The sequence below is a fragment of the Alnus glutinosa genome, chromosome 9 (genome assembly GCF_958979055.1).
Source record: "Alnus glutinosa chromosome 9, dhAlnGlut1.1, whole genome shotgun sequence".
NCBI classification, from domain to species: domain Eukaryota; kingdom Viridiplantae; phylum Streptophyta; class Magnoliopsida; order Fagales; family Betulaceae; genus Alnus; species Alnus glutinosa.
Window position 1 is genome coordinate 23,348,329 of NC_084894.1, and position 20,030 is coordinate 23,368,358.

At 45.7% G+C, this 20,030-nt stretch overlaps 1 protein-coding gene and 1 long non-coding RNA gene across 3 annotated transcripts; one reads left to right on the forward strand and one right to left on the reverse strand.

The window, feature by feature from the left end:
• The first annotated feature begins 108 nt into the window (after positions 1-108).
• On the forward strand, positions 109-19,961 carry LOC133878018 (oxysterol-binding protein-related protein 3C-like). Of its 2 annotated transcripts, XR_009901823.1 has the most exons (6): positions 109-453; positions 16,278-16,371; positions 17,279-17,455; positions 18,201-18,345; positions 19,337-19,683; positions 19,788-19,919. XR_009901823.1 is itself a non-coding variant. In XM_062316497.1 (5 exons), the coding sequence occupies exons 2-5, from the start codon at positions 16,331-16,333 to the stop codon at positions 19,860-19,862; spliced, it is 438 nt and encodes a 145-aa protein (XP_062172481.1). In that variant the 5' UTR covers positions 118-453; positions 16,278-16,330; the 3' UTR covers positions 19,863-19,961. The 2 variants fall into 2 exon arrangements, 1 of the variants encoding a protein (XP_062172481.1); XM_062316497.1 differs by lacking the exon at positions 19,337-19,683 and having other exon boundaries at positions 118-453; positions 19,788-19,961.
• Positions 4,221-6,785, reverse strand: LOC133878020 (uncharacterized). The gene is made up of 3 exons (XR_009901824.1): positions 5,875-6,785; positions 4,991-5,019; positions 4,221-4,536 (listed from the first exon to the last, which is right to left on the reverse strand). It is a non-coding gene; the product is annotated as an uncharacterized LOC133878020 (long non-coding RNA).
• Positions 19,962-20,030: the final 69 nt, after the last annotated feature.

The following is a 20,030-nucleotide window of genomic DNA, read 5'->3' on the forward strand; positions in this document are numbered from 1 at the left end:
TCATTGAGGCCGGATCAAGTTCAGAAGCTCAGCTCACTAGCTGCGACTGCAAACATGCCATGCAGCATCGAGAACAGCACAGCATAGCACAGCACACAAACGCCGAAACCCCACATGCCCATTTTAAAACATTTCCTGCCGAAACCCTCTCTTTTAAGTAACGTGTGTTGCATTGAGAGTTGAGAGACTCGAACGCACGGCTAAAACCGCCAGCGAATTCCACCTCCCGTCCTCGCTGTTCTCTGAAATCACAAATCCTATATTTTTAGCTCTTCCTCACCACTCTCTTTCTCTCTTCGTTCGATCCTCTGTAGGCCTTTTCGGATCTTCGAATTAGAGCTTGGATTGGAGAGAGATGGGTAGCCCTAAGAAGAACCAGAGTAAGGGCCTCTTCGCCGCCATGACTTCTGGCTTGTCCATGTTCGGCAACGCCATGCACCGATCCGTCAACGGGTACTTACTGTTGATGCTGATTCCGGCCGGTGACGTAAGCTCTGCTATAGGTGAGTGTGTCTGACTGGCCTGCAAATATAAAGAACACACTGTGGGTTTCCCCAGTGGTCCTCCTCCGATGCCCAAGTTAGAGGAGGAAATTTTTTAGAGAGAAAGAGATTGAATTTAGAACTTGTATCCAAAAAAACTTAATACCTGGATTTTTCTATTTATAGGCGGTTGCCCTTGAGGTTAGGTGGGAATATCCCGGCTTTTAGGGAACAGTGACTCCCTGTGCGCAAACAGGTCCTAAGTACACTCTTGACAGTGATGGGCAGGTGGGCTCTTTAATGACAGAGCATGGGGAACTAGGAAATCCCGGATCTTTGGGGGTTCAGCCACCTAACCGATCTCCTTTATCTGTACCGTCATTATTACCCCTTGTCGGTTATCGGAGTACCCGACAACTCCCACTCGGATTCGGTCGGTCGGGCACCTATCTCAGGAAGGAGGCTTCATCGGTAGTGATGCATCCGACACCTCCCGTTCGGTAAGAACCTTCCCCTCTCAGGAAGGTTATTTTATCAACAGTTACCCCCCAAGTCTTTCGTCTCGTACCCTGAGACGAGAGAGTTTTAAGCCTCCCCCTCTTTGTTTATATGGCAACACCGACTACCGACACCGAGAGGCTGGACGCCTCAGCCTCGTGGGATCACGCTTACCGAGGAGGAAGGCGCGTCATAATTATTTTTGAATTTTGAATTTTTGGGCGTTTGCCGCCCCGCCGCCAGCATTTAAAGCTCCTGACGCGTCGACTGCCACATCCGGAATGGTAATTATTGTTGTTGCCTCGAAATCCAAACTGAATCTAATAACCGAGTCGATTGGATTTTCGGTTGTGGGAACTGTTTTTCCCACTATGGTCCGCTTGGGCTTCCAGGTTGCGGGTACCGGCAATCCCCGATCACAGTGAGCCCTATAAAAGCCTCTTCCTTTCTTCTACTTTCCATTTCACTTGTTGTCTCCGTTCTTTCTGCCTTTCTCCTCTTTGCTTCTCTCGTTCTCTCATCGGTGCACTAGACACCTCTCCAGTATGCCTCGTAAGAGCAAAGCCAGCCCCTCTTCGGTGCCTGTCCGGGCGGTTGCCGGGAACGCGGCCGGGCAACACGATGAGGTCGCTCCCGGGGCCCCCCCCCCGTGGTGCTCATCCCTCTTGAGGACCGTCATATCTCAATCTTCTCCGTACAGAGCGAATGGATTTTACGCAGGAACTACGACATCGGCAACTCGGTTCGTCTGCATTTCCAGAACCAATCGGCGTTGCGTTTCTCGGGCGGCGACGTTACCCTCTATGAGAGGATGTTCATGGCGGGTTTGAGACTCCCGTTTCCCGATATTGCTCGAGAATTTCTGCTCTACCTGAAAGTTGCCCCGAGTCAGATTTTTCCGAACTCGTGGAGGTATCTCTTCGCGTCATTCATACTCTGGAGGACCGTGATCGGGTCTCGGATGTCGATTCCGCAGTTTATGAATGTGTACCGGCCGGGCATGGATGCCGATGGGATCGTCAAGCTGCGGACCCGACAAGGTCCTTCATTTATTTTCCTGAAACCCGTCTATTCAAATAACAAAGACTGGGAGAAGCAAGTTTTCCGGGTGTCCGGTGAGTGGGAATGCCCCCGATCAATGCAAATTGCTGACTCTCAAAGGATTAGCTGGGAATGGATGGCCCTGGACGGTAATCTGGCGAACCCACCCGAGATCTCCGATGCTGAACAGGAGGAGGTTGCCCGGATGATCGACTTTTGTAACCGGCACCACAAAGTGGAAAATGATTTCGACGTGATCGTCACCGCTAAGTCGTTGAACGATCACCTGGGCTACAAGATCCCCGAGAATAAGGTCCCTCTAGATCGAGCCGGGAGGCCTAAGTCCACGAAGAGCAAGGCTCCAACGGCATCCATCCCGCCTGTCACTCAAGGAGGGACTTCGCGGACTCGGGAACCACCTTCGCGGGCCGCCTGCGCCGAGGGCTCCCGAGCGGCAGCATATACCGCTTCCCCTCCTCGGGAAGAGAGGACGCAGGAAGCTTCTCAGGCTCGGGGGCCCGATACCTCGATTGTCGCCGACACCGAGGCTCCCTTATTCCGAGAGGCCGGGGGAGTAGTGATAGAAATGGGCCCCTTCAGCGACAGGGGCCGATTCGTCCGAGGAAGCAAATGAGGGCTGCCGAGAGGAGACACCGGATGCTGAGGTCCAAAGGGAGGCTGACCCGCCTGAGGTCCCCGACAGGAGTCCCAGCCCCGAGGCCCATCCAGCCACCCTCATCGGCACCGCGCGCCCCCGCAAGGGTGTCGGGACAAAGCGCAGGGCCGACAATCTTCAAGAAGGCGGGCCCCTAAGAGACCTAACGTGGAAGAGGGAGACAACTTCTTACTCAATGAGATCTCCCTCACAGCTCAAGACTTTGGACTTCCGGAGTTCACCTGGTGGGGTGAGCCCCTTTCTCCCCTAAGCCCGATCGGTGAGACCCGAGTGGGGAGTGGGGCCTCCCGGGAATCTCCGCCTACACCCAATGCCCCCGCGTACGGGGAGGGAACTGCCGAGGTGCTCGAGGTCCTTTCCCATGGCGCCCGAGCGGAGAACATTACCTCGGATGCCGAGGTTGATCCCCAAGGAGAAGGGTCTGAGCGATGCACGCCCCCTGACCCGAGTGCAAATGCTGCTGCGGACGGGAATTCGGAAGAAACTCCTGTCCCGAGTACTTCGGGGGCAGGGTTTGACTTCTTAGGCATCCGTCTGCTCGGCGATCCTCTGGAAGCGCTGGCCTCCGTTCTTCCCGATGGTCTTTTCCAAGACGTCGGTAGGACCACACCTTTCAAGTTTGCTCAGGACATCGTTGAGTCCCAGATAGCGGTACCCTCTTCTTGTGTCTTTTCTTCTCTTTTCTTTTCTTTTTCTTAGTCGTTTCTAACCTTTTTCTTCGATCCAGGATTCTCTCCGATCCGTTGCAGCCTGGTCTAACTTCCTGGAACACATGAGAGCCAATCCCGACATAGAAACCGTTCTCCGTTCCCAGATCAGACGACTCGAGCACACCGTGGTATCTCAAGACGAAACCATTGCCGGCTTGACCCAAGAACTGGCCGACTTGAAGGAAAGATACGCGGTTCTTCAGGCCAGGGCGAGAGTTCCCGAGGCGAGCACGGCCCGTGTTCCCGACTCTACCCCCGCGGCCGGGGGGGGAAGCGAGGTAGATCCCAGCGTCGGTTTGGCGCCATCACCCAGCGAGCCGGTCAGCGCCCATTCCGAAGTGGAGCGCCTTTCCAGGGAGCTGAATTCTATGAGGGACGAGAAGTTGATCTTTGTCGCGGACCTTAACTCGGCGGTCCTCGCTAAGGAAGCCTTGGTCGTTGAGAAGGATGCAGCCTTGGCTGAGAGGGAGGCGGCTCTGGTCGCTAAAAGCGCCGCTCTTGCCGAGAGAGACGCAGCCCTAGCTCAAAGGGATGCAGCTCTTGTAGTGAAAAATGCGGCTTTTGCGGAAAGGGACGCAGCCTTAGCCGACAAGGACCAAGCCCTGAGCGATAACGGCCATATATCAACTGAGAAAGCGAAAGTGTCAGAGGCCCTGGGGAAAGCCGTTTCTGAGAGAGAGCTTGCCGAGGCTGACAGGGATCAAGCCATTGCCGAGAGAGAATCTGTAACGACCCGCTTTTTACAAAAGAGCGTAAGTGATTATATCTGGATAATCACGTATCGTTAACCTTTCAGAGTTGATAAATCTGGCAGCGGAAAAATACGAATATCTTTTTTTTTTTTAACATTACCGATAGGGACAATTCCCTTACGATATATTCAGAGCTTTAACTGACATCTTCTAGAAAATACATTAAAAGTCTTTACACTAATTACAAAGAAACATATGTCACATGTGACACTAAAGCATGCATGGAACTTATTAATTACAAGTAAATGTCTAAACATATTACAAGCAAATAGTACAAACATCTATGAGTACAAGTACTAAAATCCTAACTACACAGCTTTAAATCTCTTAAGCTAGCAGTTAATCCATTCCATAATCTTCAGTACCTGCGCAAACATCTATGAGAAGGTGGTTACCGCCACAATCCCATAGTTCCATAAGTGAGCTAACTGTCATTCAACAACATCATGATTTATGCGTTATTTAAGGAACAGATATGACATAATGATGTAGTGATAGTTTTCATGCAAAGTTTAACAGTTTATATAGTGATTACACTCCTCTCTTGTAAGGGCCGTCCCCTCTACATTACATTTTAATTAACTGATTTTCGCACTATTGGAGACCTCCATCCTCTAGTACTTTGAAAGCCGTCCCAATCAATATGATTATTATGGTTTCCGGTTTCAGGCATACTTACCATCCTGAACCTTTGGGAGACGTCGCGCCCAATATTAATAGGTTGATTATTAACAGTATGCAATAATCAGTCACACGCATCCAATTAAAATAAAACATAAACACAACATTATTGAAATCCAGTGCTACCCTCAGTAAGTAATTTATACTTACAGTCCTTTTGTGCTGTCTCAATTCATCATCTGCATCAAATACATATACATGTGCATACAAGGTCAATATCGTTACTTCTAGGAACTCATGCCTAAACATGAACTCCAAAGTCACATGTATACATAAATGGAAGCAATCATCATGTCTAGAATCCAACGTGTTAATTTTCAAACATTAATACCATAATCCATATTTCCATAAAAATACTAAAACTCCAAACAAGACCTAATCATTTCTAGGGAGCATCAATCCAAGCATTAAACCAATTAACAAAACATTTGATTTAAAACATATTTAACTCTAACAATTATTGCAACCAACATATATTGGAAACCATAGTGAAACATCACACTCAATTTCCATAATTAATTTCATATCAAAGTAAACTAATATATTTAAACCTTACATATTAATCCTTAGCCACAGTTATACGTATTTATATAAATCATTTAAAAGCCTAACTTCACTGTTAGGACAGACAAAACTTTTCATACTATTTTCATCAGCTGACCTAAACCTACACTATATATAAAAACTATTAATTAATAACCACTCTTATTTATAAATGGAACTATGGAAACTCCAATTTATTAATAAATCCTAATTCTATTTATATCATTACTATACATAATATTATTTCAGCAATAATATCTAAACATATCTTTTATACAAACAATATCAATATACTTTTCATATATAAATTATTTTCAATAGGTAATTATATATATACATATATATATATATATATATAGCTAACATTAAAATATACACACAAATACTAAAATATCACTCACATGTCTTTCACTCACGTTCACTCACATCTGTATCATACACTCATCTCACTCATGCGCACACTTACATAGAAGGTTGAGGGGGAAACTTACGGGAGAGTATCGGTGGCCTTAGTGAAGATTCGCGGGGGAAAGCGGTTCGGCCATAGATGGGTGATCTTGCCCACGAAGACGGAGTCCTCGTGGACCTGATCAGAGAGAGCGTTGCACTGCGCGTTATTTTTCTTCTATATGCTTCTCGTCACCTTCCGAGGGAACGAGCCGTCGAAGTCAGTGCTGCCCACGACCATCAAAACCACCGACCGGGTCCTGTTAGTAGAAGTCAACTCTTCTTCGATCGTGAAGTCGAAGTTCGGCAAGAGGTCTCCATCGTCGGACCCTTCTCCTTCCCGTATTGCCTTGCGTACACTACTGGCTTCTCAACGGTTCATGCTATTGGTTCGGGTCTCCATGGTTTCACGGGCTATGGGTCTAACGGGGTCACGAGTTACTGCCTGAGTTGCATGGGCTAGCATCGTCGAGCTGGGCTGGCTGGGTTATTGTTTTTGGACTGCTCAAGTCTGCGATGGTTCCTCCACAATCGGTCATGTGGGTTGCATGCCTCGGAAGTCATGGTCACGGGTTCATGCACAGGTTTCGGTGAAATAAAAGGAAGGTTGACAATTGTATATTACTTGTATTTCCGAGATAGATGAACGGTGGTGAACAATGCACAGATTTATACTGTGTTTACATGAATAAAATAACTAGGCAAATGTTAGTGTTTGAGGTGTTCAGCACTACAGAATTAAACAAATGTTAGTGGTCTACACTACAGAATAAACAAATGTTAGTGGTCTATTATGCAGCAGACATGGGGAAGATATGGGTTCGGAAGGTATGGGTTCCAACAGTTTGTGTGTCCTCTTGTGTATCTGCTGTGAGCGTAGGACTGAGAAGAGCTGCATCTTCTAGAGGCTTAACACTCGGTAGATCGGGCTCTTGCTGAACGGACACGGCCACTTATAAATATAATATCATTAAACATAATGTGCTGGAAGGAAGAGTTAAAATAAAAGAAAGAAACCTAACCTTATGATGCAAGTTGGCCACTATGATAAATATATAATAATAAGAAAAGGAGAAGGAAGGTGCTCGATGGAAGATGCTGGAAATAGAATAGATAAAATAAGGAAAAGGAATAATATAATGATGTCTAACAAGTTGGCTACTACATATGAATTTTTATAATAAAAAGGAATATAAACGTAGACTAATTGTCATTATATATATATATATATATATATATATATGTGTGTGTGTGTGTGTGTGTGTGTGTTATTGAAGAAGATGCGGTATTTTGAAGACACTGAGTCATTTTAAAACTGTGAAGATGATGAGTGGAAGAGAATGAGTTAATATTAAAAATGGAATGGTGATGAGTGGAGGGAAGCTGCGTGTGATTTGCAGAGGAATAATGTTCTGATTTATAAGTGCGAGAGTGATGAGTAGAAGCTAGCTGGAGAACACTGTTTTGGTTTATAATAAAACTCAGTGGGATGCAACGTATGGTATGACGCAGAGGGAGAATGTAATAATAATTATAATTAATAGCTTCTTAGGGTATTTTTTTTACGTAGTCTTTTTACTACAGTCTGCCTTATTAAAATTATTAATCGGGTTCGTTTCATAAATAATATTATTATCTTAATAATATTTTAACATCATAAATTATAAACCAAATATATATTGCACAGTAATATTACACGCAGTGAATATTACACATTAATATTATTATGCTAATTAGTCTACTGAATAATTCCGTCAGTCTACTTCATTCAGTCTTAAATTCTAATTTAAGACATTTATTTAATTACTTAAAATCTGGGGCTCTACAGAATCCGCTCTCGAGAAACTAGAGGGGACGGAAAGTTGGTACCAACGAATCCGGAGGAAGTACCGTCATTACAAGGCCAGAGTTAGGAGACTCACCGAGCAGTTGTCTTTCGTCCCTTGGCTTCGGACTAAAGCCTGGGCATTCGGCTTTCACATCGGGTTTGAGAACTTTCGAGCTCTGATCCTCCGCTCGGATCGGCTGCAAGTGCCTTACGAGAGCGTGAGTTCCGACTTCTTGTCGCTTCCGAGTTCCTGTTATTCCAAGCTAATGGATCTCGGCATCGAGTACTTTCCCGACGTTGCCGACTGGAGCAAAGACGCTCCGAATCCAGAGGATGCCCCGGCTGGAGAACCCAGCTGGGATGATGACTCGGGGAACGACCATCCCAGCGGCGTGTAGGCGTGTGTTTTGTTTTGTATTATTTTCTTTTGAGCACATTAAATTCATGGATTTTGAGATTGCTGAGAACAAAGAAGTTTCTTTCCTTTATCTCTCTTTTGAGATTGCTGAGAACAAGGAAGTGTCTTAGTGCCGACTTCATTGCATACCAGGGGTTGTTTGCATTCCATCCCCCCTAAATAACTAAGGTAATAGTTGTTGCATTACTTTAGTTATTTTCCATTAAACTATGCCGAGTTACCCCCCTATCCGAGTGAGGGTAACCGAAAAGTTTTTAACTTACCCCCTATCCGAGGGAGGATAAGAAAAAATTTTATGCCAAGTTACCCCCCTATCCGAGTGAGGGTAACCGAAAAGTTTTTAACTTACCCCCTATCCGAGGGAGGATAAGAAAAAATTTTATGCCAAGTTACCCCCCTATCCGAGTGAGGGTAACCGAAAAATTTTTAACTTACCCCCCTATCCGAGGGAGGATAAGAAAAAATTTTATGCCAAGTTACCCCCCTATCCGAATGAGGGTAACCGAAAAGTTTTTAACTTACCCCCCTATCCGAGGGAGGATAAGAAAAAATTTTATGCCAAGTTACCCCCCTATCCGAGTGAGGGTAACCGAAAAGTTTTTAACTTACCCCCTATCCGAGGGAGGATAAGAAAAATTTTATGCCAAGTTACCCCCCTATCCGAGTGAGGGTAACCGAAAAGTTTTTAACTTACCCCCCTATCCAAGGGAGGATAAGAAAAAATTTTATGCCAAGTTACCCCCCTATCCGAGTGAGGGTAACCGAAAAGTTTTTAACTTACCCACCTATCCGAGGGAGGATAAGAAAAAATTTTATGCCAAGTTACCCCCCTATCCAAGTGAGGGTAACCGAAAAGTTTTTAACTTACCCCTCTATCCGTGGGAGGATAAGAAAAAATTTTATGCCAAGTTACCCCCCTATCTGAGTGAGGGTAACCGAAAAGTTTTTAACTTACCCCTCTATCCGAGGGAGGATAAGAAAAAATTTTATGCCAAGTTACCCCTTATCTGAGTGAGGGTAACCGAAAAGTTTTTAACTTACCCCCCTATCCAAGGGAGGATAAGAAAAAAAAAATTTATACTTATTCGCACGTAATTCTCTGCATCTCCAGACATTCTATTTAAAACATTCGTGCTCACAAAAGGAAAACAAAAGGGAATTCATCTGGAATTACATGTAGTATTTCTTCAAGTGTTCTGCATTCCACGCCCTTGGGACAGGCTTGCCCTCCCTGGTCTCCAAGTGATAGGCTCCTCTGCTGTGACATTTGACTACTCGGTACGGTCCCTCCCACTTGGCGTTGAACTTTCCTTCGACCGGATCCCTCGTCATTATGTTCAGCTTCCTCAGTACCCAATCCCCGACTCTGAACTTCCTGGGATCAACCGTCTTGTTGTAGTATCTGGCCACCCGAGCTCTATAAGCTTCGTGCACCGCCTGCGCGTTGTCCCTCCGCTCCTGCAACAAGTCCAGGCATGCGCTAATCCCCTCCTCGTTCTGGGTCGGATCGTAGTGTTGGACTCTGTGGCTCGGGGACCCAATCTCCACCGGTATCACTGCTTCGGTTCCGTATGCTAGTGAGAATGGGGTTTCTCCGGTCGGGGTTCTAGCCGTGGTGCGATATGAACATAGAACTTCAGGGACATACTCAACCCATAGTCCCTTCCGCCTATCCAACTTCTTCTTCAATGTGGCTAACAAGGTCTTGTTGGTAGCCTCCACCTGGCCATTCGACTTGGGGTACATAGGTGTTGAGTAATGGTTCCGGATGCCGAGTTCGGTGCACCAGCTACGGAACGGTTTTCCGTCGAACTGGGCTCCATTATCCGACACGATAGAGTAAGGAATTCCGAACCGACAGATGACCGACCTCCAGAGGAAGTTTATAACATTGTTAGCGGTGACGGTTGCTAGGGCCTCAGCTTCCGCCCACTTTGTGAAGTAGTCGACAGCCACCACCAAAAACCTCTTTTTCCCCTTCCCGCATGGCATCGGACCGACCAAGTCCACTCCCCACTTAGAGAACGGCCAAGGTGACAAGACCGACGTGAGCTTCTCAGGCGGGTTCTTCATCACCCGGGCAAACCGCTGGCATTAATCACAACTCCGGACGAATTCTATAGAGTCCCGCGTCATCGTGGGCCAGTAATAGCCGGCTCTCACCGCCTTGATGGCCAACATTCTTCCCCCCGAGTGGTTCCCGCAAACTCCTTCATGAATTTCCCTTAGCACATAATTGGCCTCCGGAGCCAAGAGGCACTTCAGTAGAAGGTGTGAGTATCCCTCCTATACAGCATGTCATCCACCATCGTGTAGTGCGCAGCCCGCAGTTTCACTTTATGGGCCTGTTCTCTATGACTGGGTAGTTCCCCACTTCTTAAGTATCTAATTACATCCGAGGCCCATTCGGGTTTCGGTTCCCTTTCTCGGGCCACCTGCATCATACGTAGACTCTCGTCAATCGATGGGTTGGGTTGAACCAGTACTTACCGTTTCATTTTTGCGATCTCTTGATCGGTTGCGGAACCAGCCCTAGCTAGCGCATCCGCTTGAACATTTCTTTCGCGAGGGATCTTCGTGACCGTCATAGTTCTGAAACTAGATTGTAGGTCATGTACTTTTTCCAAGTATTTAGCCAGTCGGCCTCCTTGTGTGGCGAATTCTCCCGAGATCTGACCAACGACCACTTGTGAATCGCTCCGGATTTCGACATCGAGGGCCCCTACTTCCCGGGCGATTGCCAGGCCCGCCAGTACCGCTTCGTACTCCACCTCGTTATTGGTCGTGGCGAAGTCCAATTTGATGGCATACTGGAACTTCTGCTTCTGCGGGCTCTCCAGTATCACTCCCACACCGCTGCGTTGGCACTGAGAGGAGCCATCCACGTGAACTATCCATGGTGGATGCTGCACTGGGTCCTCGGGGCTCTGGAGTATTGCAAAATTCAAGGAAGAAATCGGCGAGTGCTTGGCCCTTGATCGCCGCTCGCAGATGGAACTCAATGTCGAATTGCCCGAGTTCCACTGCCCAATTGACCAGCCTACCCGACAGGTCCGATTTCTGGAGGACCTTCTTCAAGGGGTACTCAGTTAGTACTCGGATGGCGTGCGCCTGGAAGTAAGGCCTCAGTTTTCGAGCGGACACGATCGGGGCAAATGCCAACTTTTCTATCCTTGGGTATCTCTCTTCCGCTCCGCGGAGTGCTCTGCTCGTGAAGTACACCGGCCTCTGCACACCCTTCTCCTCCCGGACGAGAGCTGAGGAGACCGCCGAGGGTGATACAGCCAAGTACATATAGAGGACCTCTCCTTCCACCAATCGACTCAAGAGAGGGGGGTTCATCCAGTACTCTTTCAGATTCCTAAAGGCCTCTTCGCACTTCGAATCCCACACAAATGCCTTCTTCAAGATTTTAAAGAAAGGTAGGCACTTGTCGGTAGACCTTGAAATGAATCGGTTCAAGGCCGCTATCCGTCCGGTCAGTTGTTGTAATTGTTTCATGGTTCTCGGGGGTTGCATTTCCAGCACCGCTCGGACTTTTTTGGGGTTCGCCTCTATGCCCCTCTGGGACACCAAATATCCGAGGAATTTACCGGAGGAGACCCCGAAGGCGCACTTAGCCGGGTTCAACTTCATTCGGTAACGCCTTATCGTATCGAACGTCTCCTTCAGATCGGAGACGTGATCCCGAGCCTCCACACTTTTCACGAGCATGTCATCAACGTACACTTCCACGTTCCGGCCCATTTGCTTCTCAAACATCCTGCTCACCAACCTCTGATATGTAGCGCCCGCGTTCTTTAGCCCAAACGGCATCACCTTGTAACAATACAGGCCCCGGTCGGTAATGAAAGAGGTCTTCTCCTGATCTTCTTCCGCCATCTGTATTTGGTTGTATCCCGAGAACGCATTCATGAAACTCAGGAGTTGGTGCCCAGAGGTTGAATCGACAAGGAGGTTCTGGAAGGCAATAGAAAGCTATCCTTCGGGCAGGCCTTGTTCAAGTCGGTGAAGTCCACGCACATTCTCCACTTGTTATTGGACTTCTTTACTAACACGACATTGGCGAGCCACTCGGGATAGTCAACCTCTTGGACGAACCCTGCCGCCAACAACTTCGATACTTCATCAGCTACCGCCTGGTTTCTCTCGGGGGCGAAGGTCCTTCTCTTCTGCCTCACGGGTCTGAAGCTGGGATCCGCGTTCAGCCTGTGCACGATGATCGAGGGATCGATGCCGGGCATGTCTTCATGATTCCATGCGAAAACGTCTCTGTTTCCTTTGAGGAACGAGACTATCTCCTCCTTTAGTCTCTCGAGAAGTTGGGAGCCAATCTTCACTCTCTCTCCCGGACCTCCGACTTCGAACTCTTCCAAGTCCTCTGTCGGTTCCAGGGACTGTAATTGCTATTTCTCCTCTGCCGCGGCATCTTCTGCATGGCCGGCCTTCAAGGTGGTGATATAGCACATGCGGGCAGCCCTCTGGTCTCCTCTGACCACACCGACTCCCGAGCTAGTCGGGAACTTCATGCACAGATGGGGAGTTGAGGTTACGGCCCCCAAATCATTCAAGGCTGGCCTCCCCAGGATAACGTTGTAAGCCGACCGCCCTTCCACAACTAAGAATTTTACCATAACCGTTTTCTCCTGGGGGCTAGTTCCCGCCATAACCGGTAGGTCAATAGACCCGATCGGGAGGACCTGTTCCCCGGAAAAACCGACCAAGGGACCCTTCACCGGGACCAACTTCCCTTGTCCTATGCTCATCAACTCGAAGGTTGACTTATATATTATGTCGGAAGAACTTCCGGTGTCGACAAGGACCCTGTGTATCTTATGATTGGCGATGGCTAAAGTCACCACCAGAGCGTCCGAGTGGGGGAGCGAGACCCCAACAAAGTCCTCATTTGAGAAACCAATGAGTAAGTCCTCATACTTCCTCATTTTCGGCGGTTTCTGGACCGAGTATATTTCGAACTCCTTCAGGTGCCTCGCATAAGCCTTACGCGCGGCACTTGAGTCTCCTCCACCTCCAAAACCACCGGATATTGTATGAATCTCGCGGAGGTTTTGTCGACCAGGCAGTCGCGCTTGGCTCCTGCTTCTCTCTCGCTTGTCTCGGTCGGCCGGTCGGTTGTTAGGCTCTCTATCACGGTCCCGGGGGCGCTCTATCCTTTCCCTGGGCTCTTCCCGATATCTCTACGGCTGGTTCCTCCGTTCCTCGAGCTGGGGGTTCCGATCAAACCCTGGCGGACCCCGTTGACCCGCCAAGAAACGGACTAGCTTCCCGTTCTGGATAAACTTCTCGATTAAGGCCCGCAAGGACCTACAATTCTCTGTGCTATGCCCCTTTGACTCATGGAAAGCGCAATAGTGGTCAGCGGTCCTCGGGTGGGGGGTTCCCACTATCTCCGCGGGTTTCTCGTACATGGGATCCACTTTAATCGCCGCTAGGACCTCTTTGATGGGCGCGTTGAGGGGAGTCCAGTTGTAATCCTGGAATTTCTTCTTAACCCCAGGTTCCAATACCTCCTGCTTCTTGTGGAATTCCTTCTTCTTCTTCGGCTTGTCCCCCTGATTAGAGGTTTGGCCTGTTCCTTTCCCGAGCAACGCTCGAAGAGTCTCTTCTTGGTTAATAAACTCGTCTGCCCTCTCCATGAACTCGTGCAAATAACGAGTCGGCTTCCGGGCGAGGTTAGCCATCAGCGGCCCATCTTTCCTGATCCCCTGATAGAGTGCCGAATGCACAAACTCTTCGGTGAGGCTCTCGGTGGTGAGCCTTGCTTGGTTGAAGCGCTGGAGGAACTCCTTAAGGGACTCATCTCGCCCTTGTTGTATCGACATCAAGGTGCCTGCCGGCTTCCTTCTTACAACTCCCGCCATAAATTGAGTTACGAACATTTTTCCGAATTCGTCAAAGCTATGTATGGACTTCGGGGGAAGCCTTCTATACCAATCTCTGGCATTTCCCGACAAGGTCAGCGGGAAGGCGCGGCACGCCACCTCATCAGGGGTCCCCTGCAGTTCGAGGTGAGCGCGGTAGTTGTCCAAATGCTCCACCGGGTCCTCCTGCCCGGTGTAGGTCTTGATGTCGGGGACTTTAAACTTCTCGGGGAGGCGGAACGAGGCCACCCGGTCAGCAAAAGGGGAAGCCGACTTCTGGAGCAGATCTCCAGCTCTAGATGTGCTCCTGCTATGCTGGTGCTGCGCCGCTTCCGTCAGCAGGTCACACCTCTGCTCCAGCTTCTCAATGATCTCCTTGAGCTTTTTGTCCATCCTTTTCGACGTCCTGTTCTTCCAGGGTTTTTGATCCACGGCATTATGGTTCTTCTTTCTTTCCCTCCGTTCTCCCTGACTGCTCGGTCGCATTTCCTCACCCTGCTCTTCTCCCCCGACAGGCTGCGGGGTTGCCGAGTTTGAATCTTCCCCGTGGTGTTGCTGTAATTCGGCATTCTTCTTTTCCAACTCGTACATCTCCTTCTCCATCTGAGCTATTCTCTCATTGAGGATCTCCAGTGTGGGAGACGGCCTTGAGGAAGACTCTCCCCCCTCCTGGCGCTCTCTCATCCGGTCCCCCCACGGGCCCCTCAGTGCTTCCGACCTTATGGTCACCATTCCGGATTCGCAAGCAAGCTTCGCAAGAGCGACGAGCGAGTTTCCCACAGACGGCGCCAAACTGTTGATGCTGATTCCGGCCAGTGACGTAAGCTCTGCTATAGGTGAGTGTGTCTGATTGGCCTGCAAATATAAAGAACACACTGTGGGTTTCCCCAGTGGTCCTCCTCCGACGCCCAAGTTAGATGAGGAAATTTTTTAGAGAGAAAGAGATTGAATTTAGAACTTGTATCCAAAAAAACTTAATACCTGGATTTTTCTATTTATAGGCGGCTGCCCTTGAGGTTAGGTGGGAATATCCCGGCTTTTAGGGAACAGTGACTCCCTGTGCGCAAACAGAGCATGGGGAACCAGGAAATCCCGGATCTTTGGGGGTTCAGCCACCTAACCGATCTCCTTTATCTGTACCGTCATTATTACCCCTTGTCGGTTATCGGAGTACCCGACAACTCCCACTCGGATTCGGCCGGTCGGGCACCCATCTCAGGAAGGAAGCTTCGTCGGTAGTGATGCATCCGACACCTCCCGCTCGGTAAGAACCTTCCCCTCTCGGGAAGGTTATTTTATCAACACTTACATTTCTTCGTAATTATGTTCAATTATAATACTATATATATATATATATATATATATATTTGCATATCTACAACTCATCTCTGTTTCGGTTTGTATGTTGTGAGTGTGCTTCTAAGATTTGTGTCCTATATTGATAAATTATAAAGAAAGAGTCTAAGAGTGTGATTAATAACTTAACATATATATTGGTGGACCTAAGCTCATTAGCTTAGGCTTTTGGCTAGAAGTGTCTCCCTAATTGGTATGAAAGCCATGGTTAGCTTCTGCGGCTGATACGGGTGTCTTGGTTTGACGCATTTGGTTTGACTCCGATAAAAGAGTTTGGCTCTGCTCTTGGAGGACGTGTGACACTCGTGTAAAGAACTCACACGAGGGGAGAGTTGGGTCAATGTAAAAGAGACTCACAAGTGAGTGGGAGATTTGTTGTGACTGCACTATTGAGGTTTGTGTTCCGCACTGATAAAGTATAAAGAAAGAGAGTAGTTAATATACATTAGTGGACTTAGGCCCATTAGCTTAGGCTTTTGAGCTAGAAGTGGTGTCCTAATATGTATATTAACTTACTCTTATTGGTCTCCCTTGGTGATTCTCTCCCTAACAGTATGCTTGTGAGGCAATTGAAGGCCATGATCTTTTACTTGATTTTGGCAAGTAAGCTGAATGTGGGTGTAAAGTTAGAGTTACTTCTGTTGCTCACCAAAAAAATGGTTTGGGGTTTGGCAAATTTAGTGTTGAAACAGACATGAATTTTGAGATGAGTCCCATGAAGCTGAATCTGGGCATTTGTTAAATTTAGGGTTGGAATAGAGAAATGGGTTTGGCATGAGTCCCACTTTGGTTATCATGTCGTTTTCATGTGAGGGCTTGTGGCCTATTGATTATGAGTACTGCTACTTCATTAAGGTGGTATTATGAACGAAAATTATGTGCCGGATCTTTCATTATATGCTTATTTAGGAGTGAGCATTTCAAGAACCTGGCTCATTTGTATTTATCTGCTTTTGCTTTTAGGTTGCTTGGTTATGAAGGGGTGGAAGTGATAAATCCAGACGGAGGCAAAGAAGATGCAGTGGAAGAAGCTCAGAGAGGAAGATGGAAACAGGAGGTGTTCTTTTTCTCTTGTCTACTCCAACTTTCTGTTCTCTCATGTTAAGTGGGTTCCTTAACCTTTGGTGGATTTGTTTCCCTGCATTTTTTTTTTTTAAACTTTTTTATGGCTGTCGGTTTCCAGTTACGTTGACATTCAGACTGCTAGTAAGAATAAGAATGTATTTCTTTTGCTGGGTGGTAGCATTTGTTTCTATTACGATCGATTAATATCTTTTGATCAAGCAAATTTGTCTATATTGCGCAATTATTTATCAGAGATATTTAATGTTTGACGTTTTTGGCAAAGGTTTTGCTCACTGATTTTTTCTTATCTTTTGTGTTATTTATACTAAGTTGAGATGTGAAACTATTTTCTTTTGTTGGCATAGTTATTCTGTGTCTCTTATAATGTTGATATTTTGAGTTGGTTGTTTTGCTCCAGTTATATTTTGTTCTAAATTCTTTATGTCATTTAATTTTGCAGTCACCATTATTGTTTATATCAGCTGGTTACTGCATTTAGTTATTATCACCTGTTGCTTTTTTGTTTGTTTGCTTTTCCCATGCTAGTCCCTTCTTATCTAACACATGGCTTGAATATCTTCCTCTATGGTAGATTGAGGCTATGTACAACACTATTTTTCTCCAACCTAATCTATTATGCCCTGCTCTGGAAAAAAAAAAAAAAAAAACTGACTGTAGGTTGCTGTAGTCCTTTTTAAAGATTAGACAATCTCTCCAGAGTCTTTATATATTTGGGCCTTCGTATTTCAATGGTTCTATATGGTTGGCTTTCTCCCAAAAATCTGTTTATCATATTTACCCAAAAACAAGAAAAAGAGATTCTGTTTACCATTATTTTATTATTCATTTTGCTCAGGATGACAACCCTTTATATGTTAATGCACCTATATTGTTTGCAGAACACGTGTGTCTCTTAAAAGAGATGGTGTGGTCTTAGATTTGGTGCCACCTCCTACAAAGGTTAATAACCTGATTTTTGGCCGTACTTGGGTAGATTCACCAGGGGAGATGATTATGACAAATTTGACTACAGGAGACAAAGCCGTTCTATACTTTCAGCCATGTGGCTGGTTTGGGTACTCCACTGTCTCCACATATCTCTTTTGATTTTTATATTTTTTGAATTGCACATATATTCGTATATTTGATTTTTGAGTGTTCTAATTGATCTATAATTCAGTCAAGTTGGTGGCATTCTTACCAATGGAACCTTTGACTTGGGATTAATTGAGATGAAGATGGTCTTATTGGAAATGTGTTTGGATTTCTCTGGTTCTTGTTTTCTCTTAATTTTGTTACTTGTTACATTCTGTTAAATCTATACAAGGTAGAGTACAGTAGCAGATCCCTACAATAAATTGAATTGTTCCACTCACTCAATTTAACACCCCCCCTCCCCACGCTCCTGGCAGGCTGCCGAATTAGTTGTAGCAACCATCACAACAAATGTTTTTAATCATTAGAGTAGGTCTCCTTTTGTTTTGTTCCCCAGGTCCTGAGCTGTATTGGAGTGTATAGTTTTTGGTTGGATTGCTGGGACGTATCCTAAGCTTTTGGCGATGTAGTTTCCGTTAGTCCCATAGTTCGTGTCTAGGATCTGCTGCTTGCGATTAGTCTTCTAGTCAACTAGATTTTTTTTTTTTTTTGGGGGAGGGGGGGTGGGGGGGGGGGGTGAGGTTATACTCCTTTATTGTCGTTCTGGTTTTCCTTGTTTTTAGTACATATCCAAAAAGAAAATCATCACAGCAATTGTGTTATGTCTAGTTGTACTCCCCTTGCTTCCTTCTAGTCGTGTCCAATTTAAAGTTGTCTATGTTGCAGAGCTGGTCGCTATGAAGTGGATGGATACGTGTATAATGCTGCTGAGGAACCTAAAATATTGATGACTGGGAAATGGAATGAGTCAATAAGTTATCAACCATGTGACATGGAAGGGGAGCCTCTTCCAGGCACAGAACTGAAAGAGGCTATTTTTCTTGGATTCTGCTTTTATTATGTCCACTTTCAGTTTGTGAAATGCTTTAGATATTGATTTAATGGTGGGATAGACGCACATAAAGTATAAGTAGCTGAACAATGCTAACATTAGGATATTAGAGCATTGAGCAAGAGTGAAAGTGGGAGTGGAAGCAAGAGCTTAAATTTCTGCAGATGTTATGATCTAAAGTTCCCGCATGCACACATATATTTATGGTAAGAATAATATTTAATGTTCTCTGGACATCAATTGGCTCAGTTGCTCACTGTGTGGAACGTGTGCTTTCATGCTAATGCTGCAAAAGGACAGTCTAATTTGTTATGTAGCTTATAAAGACTGAAATGCAAGATTTATTACTTAACTATAAGATAAATCCAACTGAGAAAGAGCTCACGAGTTCTTTCTGATTCATAAACTTATTTAGGAAGTCTTGTTCTTTTAGACTTCTGCCTCTTCCTTTGATACGGACAAATGCTACAAGAGGATGATGATTACTCTACTTTCAATACCTTGAATATTTTATTCTGGTAATGTTTTAGCTGGAAATCTTCTAGTCTGAATGATTTGAGTAGTGTTGGGACGAATCCAAGTTATATTAGCTTGGAAAGTTATTGAATAATCATCTTAGGAAAAGTTTTTTTTTGGGTGCACTTTAAACATGCATCCAGCAATCATTTCAGTGAGGGATGGTCTTTGTTACAGGCATCTGCTCGTGGCCCATGACAAAATAAAGATGTTTACGCTCTGTCCTATAATGGGTGTCTAGTTTACAAACACACAACACACACACACACATTTAAGTACGGGGATTTAATGCTTTGAAGTTTCTAAGTTTTGATATGTTTTTTCAAGTTTTGCCCATATATCATTTGCGCTTTGGCCTTATATCATTCATGCTTTTGAAGTTTTCCTAGAATTCACAAATTTTAAGGCAGGGATAAAAGAAAACTTAGATTTTTGAATATTTGATTTTTTGTAGTGGGCTCCACCATTATGGGACAGAAGTCAGTGGCAATTTTGCAACTTATTATTGGGCGAAAGGAGTATTGATTGCTTAATACCTAAAAAGTGTTGTCAACAGCTGAAAAAAATTGAACTAACTCCACAGAATAGGAGGGAGCCTCTCTCATCTTAAGTCTGAAAAAAATTGTACATTTTGGTAAAATGGGATTTAATCCCAGGTGTCCTTGTAAAACTTCGTGTGACTTTACAAATTGAACTAGCTGGCACCTTTGATGAAGTTGACTTTAGATAATGAGGACTGTGAATTGGTTGCGGGTGCTCATATAAATCTGCATTGGTTATATACGTTCTTCTAAATGACTGGTTAGTTTCTTATTTGGGCTCTGCTGATATTAGAGCTGGTTAAAAACCTTTAGTTCCCAGACTTCTTATCATTGGCAGTTGCCCTGTTGCTTTTTTCTCTGCAGGTTTGGCATCTCGCTGATGTTCCAGAGAAAGACAAATTTCAATGCACATATTTTGCACATAAAATAAAGGGATAATTTCACAAAAGGGTACCCAACTATACCGCTTTTTCACTTAAGGGTACCAATGTAGCAAAACGTTCAATCGAGTGTATGAAGTTATCAAAACCGTTCAATGTAGGGTATTCCGTCACCCTCCGTTCTAAATCGATGACGGAGGCCAAAACACGTGCGTTTCACTTGATA